Consider the following 11,828-nt stretch of genomic DNA (forward strand, 5'->3'; position numbering starts at 1 on the left):
TCCTAAATGTCAAAGTCAAATCGCAGACTACCTGGGTTACCATCTTAAAAATTTTCTCCCTAAAAAAGGGTGAATAGAGTAATAATGGGAATGGGATTTCAAATATGATAGGATTTCAATGAACTTCTTCATAGGTAATATAGAAATTTTGTGACATAAAACTACTTTAAAAATGAAAGCACTTATTATGTTTATAGTTACTATTCATTACAAAGTGTAGTAATTTACGTAAACTTTAAGTAGAACCTAGGACTATTAAATATTTTAATAACCAAATTATGATTTTTAGAACGTATAAATTTTCGCGTATATTATCTATTTATAGCTATTGACACAAAAAGTACCTACTATAAAAATTTGCATTATGTGCAAAACTATTTTATAAAAAGTATCACGTGTTCTTTGTATATTAAATGATACTTTAGAACTAGGAAAATATAAATTTAAATTTAAAAGAAACGGCATATTCAAGGAATTTTCAGGATATAAGGGTACATTTAATTGTAGGAACGGTAGAATAGAATTTACGAACTTAAAAATAAATAGTTTACTTGCAGATATGGATATTTCTGCATTGAATATTTAGATTTAAACAAAAATAAACTGGCATTAAAAATGCTGGTAATAACATATAATTCTTCAAAACTTGCGTTATAGGAGAATTTTAGGCGCAATTTAGGAGAAGCAACAATGATCCGACAACACTGCACTGCTCAACTGTCAGTTACCGTAAGTGACATATAATGTTCACAGAACTGAACAAAATAAAAATTTGAACTCCAATCTCGAGTCGTTCGCATCGTCTTGTTCCAAAGTTCAATTCGTATTATTATTGCACTTATGTTCATGCTTTTAAACTTTTTCTAATTATCTTCACATCCAATAATGGCATCGTTAGTTAAATCTATTATTTTTAATCAACGAAACAAAATTTCAAGTAAGTTTTACATTTATATATCCTGAGTTATTATTATGATATAGAATATTATTGGACAAACATTATATGAACAAAATATTTACCATAATAATATTCTTCAAGAATAATATTATAATGGTAAATATATCCAATGTTTGTTTAAAGAACCTTTAAAAAAAATATTAAGTACTGGGTTATTTAAAATTTGCATGACACTATCTTTTCGCTATTAATTACAGTATATACAGAACCATATGTCGTATAATATCGTATTCTTATGTGAAAATGTCTTTTAATTCACAAATACATATAAACTAAAAAGTTAAAAACTATTTCCCCAAATATCATAAGGAATAGTTATGAAGTTGCAGGTTCAAATAATAAAATACTAGATAAAAATAATATTTTAGAACATTTCACACAGCGATACCTAGATCCAAGCTAAGCAGGGCTTGTGTTATGGGTACTAAACAACTGATACCAATACTTAAATACATACATAATATACATAGAAAACACCCAGACTAATACAGATGATCACATTCATGAATTCAAATGTTTGTATTATGTAAGGAATTGAACCTGTGACCATCAGAAGTGAGGAGGTATATTAAACTGCTAAACTCCAAAGATATTCAAGTTATAAATGTGTACTGTAGGGGAAAAAAGTTTATTAGTAATGTGAAGTTAGCAATGTACCAAACCAGGTTGACTTCCATGCGGTTACCTCTGGAAACCCTCATGAATTTGTCACTATGAGCTAACTGACCTGACCTCATGCTCATCTTATCATCCTCCACTGGTGCACCATTCCATTATCATCCATTTAAAATGTACTATTCGTTTTGGGATGGATGACTGTTATTACTCTCCATAAATTTGTCAGTTTATTTTCATTTCTATTAAAAAAATTCAATCCTTCTGAATTTCTGTTTTCAGGCACTTTGTTAAGAGCATACTCAGCTAAGAGCGATGTCACTCAGTATGAAACACTGGCGGTGTCTGTGCCAAAAAAAAATGTCTTCCATGTGGAATTGAATCGACCAGACAAACTCAACACTTTCAATGAGGCACTCTGGAAGTAAGTACGTACGAGTAAGGGGCCATTAAAGTATTACGTAAGCACTGTAGGGGTCGGGGGGGTCTTTGCTTTGCTTATTTTAGGTGACATGGGTGTGGGGGAGTCTAGATGATGATTATGTTGTCGATAGGTATTTACCATTTTACAAAAATACCAACCCTCACATTGTCTTTGCTTTAAAAAACTATACATTAATTGAAAAATATTTACAAGGCAGGGTGGAGGCGATAAGAGTTTTACTTGTGCTGACAAGGGGGTTGGGGGGGGGGGTAAATAATTGTAATAAATCTGCTTACGGAATACTTGAACGAGCCCTAATAAACTTCGTCTAATTAATAGTAATTTAAAAAAAACACTTCATACATTTGCAATGTACTGATTGCATATTTCGTATTCAATTAATAAACCCGCATTAGTTTACACACAATTTTATGATAGCCTCGATGGTTTAGCCATTTAGCACACCGCTTTACTTCTATTGATCGCGGGTTCGATTCCTCGGACGCTATAAACCTTTGTATTCATTGTTTGTATCAGTCTGGGTGTTTTCTTTGTATAATTATGTAAGTATTTAAGTAAATTTAAAAAATAATATGTATAATTTCAGGGATTTGGGTACATGCTTCAAGTCTTTGCATGAGAATCCTGAATGCAGAGTGGTCGTGCTGTCCGGTCGAGGGAAGCATTTTACAGCTGGTTGGTATATTTTCACTCCTTTGGTCAATAAGATTAAGTTAACCAGTGGCAACACTACACATCCTATGTGGGTGCCCAGTCATGCATAAACGAAACATCTACTTTGGAAAATATACACTCTATCCTGAGGAGATAAGAACCATCACTCCTAAGAATATCCTTCAATTCTTGTCCCTGACGGGCCTAGGTAGCGAACTTTGAAAAAAAGGGCGAACACAGTAGATCTATATAGGTCGCAGTGCTACAGGTCTTAACACTTAACAACATCCAAAAACCCTCAATAAAAAAATAGGTTTTCACAACTATCCTGTAGTTTTTTATTAAATAATTAGCTGTACCCGCGACTTCGTCTGCGTGGAATTTAATTTTTTTTTCGAAAATAAAAGTTACCTAAATTACTCCTTATTACATCAGCCACCTGCCAAAAAATGTCCCGTCAAAATAGGTCCAGCCATTTCAGAGATTAGTCGGAAAAAACAGACAGACAGACAGACAAAAATTTTAATAAATATTATTTTGGTGTATGTGCCGTATTTATAATCATTTGCATGTAGTAAAAAACGGTTATTTCAATATTATAAACAGACACTCCAATATTTATATACATTTAATTTTATACAATTTATATACATATAGATGTATAAATTGGACTGGTTATCAACCTAACGACTTACCTGATGGTAGGCTGTGAGTGCTACCTACATCATGTCATGTCATACGTACGTACATCAATTCTTATCCCTGATGTATACACTGTCACCAGTGGCGTAGTTAGGTAACCAAGGGCCCTGGGGCAAATAAAAAAATGGTGCCCCACTGCTCAGCAGTGGAGCAGCAGAAAGAATTTCGGCGAATTCCGAAGGTATAACTTTCGAATTTCTCTCAACTGAGTTGCCATGATTAGAGCCGAGATGCAACCTGTAATATTTATTTTGAAAATGGGAGAATATTTCAAAAGTTCAGTTCGATCGACATTTTATGGTAAGGTAAGGTCCGAGGGTCTCCTGAGCTTGAGGGCCCCGAGGCACTGCCGCGCCTAGACCCTAGGTAGCTACGCCACTGACTGTCACTTGCCGTTATTGTAGCATCAAGTATAAACGCGTCATATAATAAAATTTAATCGATTGTTTGTTAAATTCCAGGTATTGATCTCAAAAGTCTCCTGAGCAGTTTCACCAAAGCCAACGAGATTGAGGACGCGGCGCGTAAAGCGAGGGTGTTCTATCAGCTGATCAAGAGATTCCAGGTATGTCAACTTTATTTATTTAAGATTTTAATATTTAAAATTCACTATATTTAAAAAATATATTATATACATATATGGTCAAGTTTCCGCACTTAATATTTGGCCTCACATGTGCTAATGATAGCGGAATTAAATAAAATGATATAAGTACATCATTAAATAGTATAAAACAAAGTCACTGTCGCTGTCTGTCCGTCCCTGTGTATGCTTAAATCTTTATAACTACGCAACGGATTTTGAAGTGGTTTTTTAGTAGATAGTGATTCAAGAGGAAGGTTTATATGTATAATACATGTACACCCGTGCGAAGCCGCGGTGGGTAGCTAGTTTTATTATAAATAAATATATCACCCTGGACCATTAACACAACGTCATCTAGTCCCACGGTAAGCAGAGCTTGTATTATGGGTACTGGACTACTGATAAAAATATTGAAATAGTATTACGTAAGCAGATTTATCACAATTATTTACCCCCCTCCCCCGTTGTGAGCAAATGTAAGCAAAGCTCTTACCCCGTCCCCCATGCTTACGTAAACATGTTTTTTTAGCAAAGACAATGTGAGGGTTGCCATTTGTGTAAAAAAGAAAATAACGATGACGTAATCATCATCTAGACTCCCCCACCCCCATGTCATCCAAAATAAGCAAAGCTTCCCCCGTACTCCCCTATAGTGCTTACGATATAATTCTTGAACTATTTCCCACTGATAAAAATATTGAAATATTTTTTGTAAATACGTATAAAATATACATAGAAAACTAGACCGATACAAACAATCATACTTATGAATACAAATGTTTGTAACGTGCGAGGAATCGAACCCGCGACCACCAGACTCCAGACCACCGAAGCCGTCAATATAATAGTTATAAATTCATGTTTAATACTAAAGTTGAGATGTGACACAAAAATGTAAAACCTCTCCGAGAAGGGTTGATAAGGGTTCTAGATTTCGTGTTTTTACACAAACTTTGTCACTGCTTCAACCCTTTGTGGTACTAATTTATAGATGGTCTTAACACACAAACGGATATACAGACAGTTTCTTCTATTACTATTTCACGACTTTATTACATGTAAAGATATAATTTTATGTTTTTTTTTTTTTTTTTTTAATTTATTTAGGTCAACAAACAGTTACATTATATATATGACTTATGGATTTACTACTAAATTTTAACAAATGTAGACCAGTACTAAATGTGGTTTTGTTATCTCCTGTTACTGTTTCACGAATTTATTATTTATTATATACAAAAAAAAAGATAAATGATTTTATGTACTAGATTACATAAATAATTATTATGTTAGTTACGAAACCAGATAAATGTAGTACACCAGTTCATTGTTATCGGTGCTGGCGTCAATCTGATTACTGCAGCTGATGTCAGGTAAGGGGATGAAGATATGATAATCATTATTATATCTCAATATACATGTTGCTCGATTATTCGTGCGCAACTTCGATAATAAATTTGCTTGTTTCATTTATCAAATTTTGCAATATTTTTCATTGCTGCTCCTACTTTTCAAGTCTAATAAGTTATATTTTTGGTAATTTGTAATGTTATATAGCTTAAAGCCTTCCTCAACAAATAAGACTAACCAACTCAAAAAGAACTTTTCAATTCGAACCAGTAGTTCCTGAGATTAGCGCATTCAAACAAACAAACAAATCAACTCTTCAGCTTTATAATATTAGTATAGATTTCAGACAATATTCCAATAGCCAGAACTATATGATCACCGAGGTAGACTGAGGTAGGTACCTCAGTCTCACCTTTTTCAACTTTTATATATATGGAATTAAAATATTTTATAATGAAAATGTATTAAATATTACATATATTAAAATAACTAAAATTTGTAATATAAAAGTAACCTAAGTTATTCCTTATAACAATAGCTATCTCACAGTCCCGTCAAATATGTCCCGTTTCAGAGATTTATTTTTTATACCACTATGGCGGCAAACAGGCATACGGCCCATCTGATGGTAAATGGTTACCGTAGTCTATGGACGCCTGAAATACCAAGGGTGTCACGTGCGAGTTGCCGACAAAATTAGCAAGAAAAAACAAACAAACAAAACTTTTTTTAATGCAATCTCGTATGCCTTTAGCGAAAAACTGTTAATGTGAAATTACAGACCGACACTTCATTTTTTATTTATTCGTATATTTCAGGTACTGCACTGAAGATGCCTGGTTTCAGGTGAAAGAGGTGCAGATTGGTCTAGCTGGTGATGTGGGTGTGTTGCAACGATTACCTAAAGTAAGCATTCAAATCTATCATTTCCAAATGTTACAACAAGTACATATAAATTCCCTCGCAGCAAGAAATACTCTTTATTGTGATAAAGACAATTCAGAAGCGATCTTCAAATTCACAGTATCGAGAAGCGATCAGAAACTTCATAGTAATATAGCTTACATATCAGAATAACATATAGGCTATAATTTAAAAAGATATTACGTAAATTGGGCGAAATATAACGATAAATATCAAGTAAGTGTCATGCAGACGAAGTTGCACGGGTCAGCTAGTATCATTACATACTATAAAAAAGTCTGTCGCTGTCTCTCCGTCCCTATGTATGCTTAAATCTTTAAAACTACGCAACGAATTTTGAAGCAGTTTTTAATAGATAGTGTGATTCAAGAGGAAGGTTTATATATATAATACATGTGCACCCGTGCGAAGCCGGAGCTAGTACTCGTATAACATTCTCATGTCACAATGTTAGTTACCGTACTCCTCCGAAATAGCTTAACAGATTTTGATGAAATTTTATATGCATATTCATTACGTCTGAGTATCGGCTACTATTTATTTTTCATACCCCTAAGTGATAAGAGTTGTACACTCTTAACATTTTTTTTGACAATTCTTTTTATTTTTTTATTTATAATGTGTCATCAAAAAATACATACAACCCTAAATTTTCTCCCTTACAAATCCCTATTTTTAATAGCGATATTAGTAGAAATTTATACGACAAAACGTGAAATATATAGTAATTTATAAAATTAAAATTAAGCCATATTTAGCAAGCTTCTTTGAAGTACATCTAAATGACGTCATTACCAGGTGATTGGCTGCGCTTCTGTGGTCACAAAATATTTTTAAGTGATAAAGTGTAATTACGAATCTATTTTTATAATGTGTTATTGTAATGTTGAATTTTTCAATAAATTGTTGGTACTTTAACATGTTAAAACAATTGACTATAAACAGTACCTGTAAACTACTTGACAGCAAGGAATTATACTTTTTAACCATAACGGCGTCATTACCAGGTGATTGGCAGCGCGTCTGTGGCCACATACTATTGTAATTTTAAGCGGTAAAGTGCAATTATGAATCTATTTTCGTAATGTTGAATTTTTGAATAAATTGTTGGAAATAATGTACTTTAACGTGTTAAAACAATTGACTATAAACACCCTGTAAACTACTTGACAGCAACAAATTATACTTTTTAACCATAATGATGTTATTACCAGGTGATTGGCAGCGCGTCTGTAGCCAGGGAACTGTGCTATACAGCTAGGAAGGTGTCAGCTCAAGAGGCGTTACAGATTGGTCTGGTCAGCAAAGTGTTCCCCGATAAGGAGACGTGAGTTAAAGCTAGTATTCTTATTGACTTGGTATATGAAAATATTACAATAGAATAAAAGAGAAAATTATACATTCAAATAAATTTAAAATTAATCACATTTGAATAGTCATAGTTTTAATATATAAACTACATCTATATATGTATGCATATACACATACATACGTCTAATATATAAAATTCTCGTGACACAAGTTTCGTGTTTATACTCCTCCTAAACGGCTTGACGATTTTAATGAAATTTTATACGTATGTTCAGTAGGTTCGAGCATAGGTGTATAACTAATTTTATACCCCTAAGTGTTAAAGGTGGTACCCCAAAAACTTTTGTTTCATTTTTCGATAAAACTATCGGAAACCCGCGATCATCGGAATTAAAACGGTGTGCTAAACCGTTGGATCATCGAGTCGAATATCTATCTTCTATCTATATAAATATATATATATAACTGACTGACGGTGACTGACGTAGTAAGCTATCAACGTACAGCCCAAACCACTGGACGGATCGGACTGAAACTTGGCATGCACGTAGATGTTATGACGTAGGCATCCGAAGAAAGGATTTTGATTAATTCTACCCCCCAAGGGATAAAATAAGGGATGAAAGTTTATATGAAACTTTGTTGATTTTAAACCGATCGGGCTGAGACTTTGCATGCATAAAGCTACTATGACGTAGGCGTCTCCTATTTTTTTTAAATTTGGGCAAAAGCTAGTATGTATAAATGTTTAGTTGTTTATAAGATGTGAATGCAATGGTTGTTAATATATATTTTCTTTCTTTCTTTTCTTCTTTCAAATATTTGATATTCTTATAATTACTTTTTCAGCGCTATAAGCGAAGTGCTGAATGTAGCTGAGACTATAGCCAGCTTAAGTCCAGTGGCTGTTCAAGCGACGAAGCAGAATCTCGTCTACTCTCAAGACAGGATTATCGCTGATGGGTTGGACCATATAGTAAGTAATTTTTATATAATTTATATGGAAAACAAGCATACGGCTCATCTGATGATAAACGGTTACCATAACTAACTACTTTATATGAGTCACAATCACATTTATTCAACAATGTGATTGTGAGGCACATAAAGTAGTTAGTCATAGACTATGGTAACCTTCCAACCGATATCATATTGAAACCTTAAAGAAAAGAGCTTATTCCTGCCTTAAAAGGCCAGCCACTTTTATATTATGTAGTATTTTATACTATGCAAATAAGCATACGGCCCATCTGATGGTAATTGGTTACCCTAACCTATGGATGCCTATAACACCAGGGGTGTCACATGCGCGTTGCCGAACCTTAAAAAATCTTAATATACCATTGAAAAACCCCATGCTGTAGTCTCACGATAAAAACTCGGCAGGTAGTTAGTTCATTAAACAACCTAAATGTACGCGGGAGGAAGCTCCTCTGAAACCGATGGTCCAGTATGTGGGGATGAATTCACGTCGATGGACATGTCTGTCAACCCTAATAATAATAATAATCTCAGGACAATTCACACAGCGCTATGTAGTTAAGCTAGCTAAAGCTTGTGTAATGGGTACTAGATAACTGATACAAATACATAGATTGTTTTCGTAAATACATACATATTATACTATGAAAGCACTCAGACCGATACAGACAATCATACTTATGAATATGTTAATGCCATGTTAATCTAACCCGCGACCATCCGATGTAAGGCGGTGTGCTAAACCACTAGACCACCGAGGCCGTTCATATTAAATTACAGTCGTGACGAGTATTTTTATTAATATATTTTTTTTTGTTGCAGTGTTTAATAAATTCTATAAACCATCAGAGTGAAGATATAACCAAAGGTGCTATCGCGCAAGTTACCAAAAGTGGACCAGCAGAGTATGAGAATTTGTAAAGAAAGCAAAAAAAAAAACAAGATCACTTCATTAGTATAGATTATGGTTTCTCAACCTCATTTTAATCGCCGCCCACTTTGAGAATATTTGTTTTTCTAGCCTACAACTTTTAGATAGATATATAGAATATATTTGTAACATACTGCAAAAGGCATAAACAATATATTAAAGAATACATGTGTAGTTACAATAAGCCGGCCTTACTGCTGACAGCAACAATTTTTTCTTATCATCTGCCTTGAATTTGAGGCAGTTATAACCACAATTATATTTAAACGTGATTTTGTATTTAAAACCAAAAAGCAGCTATCAAATCAAGTCAAAAATCATTTATTGATGTAGGACATTTTAGGCATTAGGTTTGAACGTAAATTTTTTTGTGTTAATAGTTTTTTTAGATAAAGAATATATCAATATACTCATCTCTTTTTATCTCATTGGGTTAGACAAAGAAAGTCATATATGTTCATATAATTATTATTGATTTTTTCTGCTACCAAGCAACTAGCTTTGTGAGACTTTAACTCAAAACAGTATCTGTTTCTGAAATCTCACATAGCTAAGAGTCATAATAGCCCCTTAGTCCTTTGGAATGGCAATGCACGAGACTTATCATGGTCGTCACGTGATGACGTGATGTCGTGATGCACCGATACACAAAGTATGTATATAGGCGATGCTGCCATTAAACATGCCATTCACATTCACATAAATAAATCGAATAAATTCTCGAAACGAGTGAATAATATTTAAAAAATCGACTTTTGTTTCACTTAGTACTATGTATTATCTCTATAAGTTAAAAGAAAAATATATGGATTCAGTTACTATTTCAAACCCAGAAGTACAGAGAAAAGTAATTAAAAAAGTAACATGTACAGTTTTACATATCCGATTGATCCCCAGTTCAATTCAAACGGGGATCGAAATTACGACGGCCTGAGCCGAGGTTCGAACCCCTATAGTCGTATTTTTAATTAGACGAAGCTAGCTGACAGTAGCTAATGTCACATTGTAAAATAATGTTGCCATATTTAAAGTAATAGTGATGCGTTCAGTTCTCAGTTAGATGAATGAACAATGAGTGTGAATAGTTAATCATTACAAACTACAAAAGAAAATTGTATAAAAGTGCTCTGATATAAGTTACTAGTAACTACAATCAGTTTTTTGACGGCTTATTACAAAGCGCGCGGCTACTAGTGCCAACACAAATCAACGTCGCGAGCGTCTGTCGCCATTTTGTTCGTAATTCGGCTTCTAACCTCTGGTCTGAGAGCACCAATGTTTTTTTTTGCGCTCACGCTGTTTTATTAAGTTTTTCCTCATGTTGTGTTTGTGGTAATTGTTGGGTATATTGTATATTTACTATATTGTTTCATACAAACAATATGGATCCTCAACCAAGCACGTCAAGCCAAAGCTTGTCTCCAAGAAAGACGTTACCGAAAAACTTATGATACAAAACGTCTACAAATACGTATTTGAGAAAGCTGCTTCACTATTACCTATTGAGGCTCCCAAAAAAACAAATGTATTTCGAAAACAGCTGACATTTTGGGAATTGGTGTGACCTCAGTCTACAATGTATTAAAATAATACAAAGTGAACAATTTAAGTCTCCGGAGAAACGTGGAGCGAAACACTGTTTCAAAGATAAATTATTATCAATTTTTAGACAGATTTATAATTAATGTCACTGAAAGCGACAATGATTTTTTTATCTGATGATGAATAAAAACAAATTTTGTAATAAGCGCAGTTTTTTATTTTTATTACCTAACTATATTATGTTATATATTGTTATATTTTGTACATCTATAGTTTCAATTACATTATGAATTGTAATTAGGACAGTCTTAAAAGTTTCCACGCAATTTTTTCTTTACGTTTAAAATACTCGGTATTCAGTATAGGTAGATACAATAGGAACATAATCGTCGTAAACTCGTTGGTATGTATAAAGCACGGCTAAAATTCAAACCCCGTACCCGATATCGGCAGTTCGGCACACTAACTATTCACTAGACAATCGAGGCAATTCCATTAATTCAGGAGTTTTTTCAATGATTCACTTTGTCACAACACTATTTTTATTTCATCAAATACTGACAACACAGTAAACGTCAGTTGACTTCGTCTAATTAAAAATATGACTATAAGGGGCCCTCAGACTAAAGCCGTATCTATCAGGCAGGAGTTAGTCTTAAGCCGCTCATGAGTCCTTCCTTTGGTTTCGAGTGCCATCTGCAGTCGCCTCCTATCGTCTGGTGAAGCAAAGGCCAGCTGCGGCCAACAGCAATGGAGTAGTAAACAGCAAAAAAAAAAACAGACTATTCATAAATCACGTTACAAGTTGAAGGACGTGTGGGGGTCGACA

General features: G+C 33.7%; 1 protein-coding gene across 1 annotated transcript; it reads left to right on the top strand.

Annotated features, from left to right (window-relative positions):
- Window positions 1–741: 741 nt before the first annotated feature.
- LOC131841567 (delta(3,5)-Delta(2,4)-dienoyl-CoA isomerase, mitochondrial) lies at window positions 742–10,126 on the top strand. Its single transcript, XM_059189885.1, has 9 exons — window positions 742–937; window positions 1,856–1,997; window positions 2,605–2,693; window positions 3,836–3,939; window positions 5,266–5,333; window positions 6,129–6,216; window positions 7,449–7,561; window positions 8,395–8,521; window positions 9,349–10,126. Exons 1-9 carry the CDS (start codon window positions 886–888, stop codon window positions 9,445–9,447), a joined length of 882 nt encoding a protein of 293 aa, XP_059045868.1. The 5' UTR covers window positions 742–885; the 3' UTR covers window positions 9,448–10,126.
- The last annotated feature ends 1,702 nt before the right edge of the window (window positions 10,127–11,828 follow it).

The sequence above is a fragment of the Achroia grisella genome, unplaced genomic scaffold, assembly GCF_030625045.1.
Source record: "Achroia grisella isolate CSIRO2021 unplaced genomic scaffold, CSIRO_AGI_Agris_v1 utg1847, whole genome shotgun sequence".
Classification (NCBI taxonomy): domain Eukaryota; kingdom Metazoa; phylum Arthropoda; class Insecta; order Lepidoptera; family Pyralidae; genus Achroia; species Achroia grisella.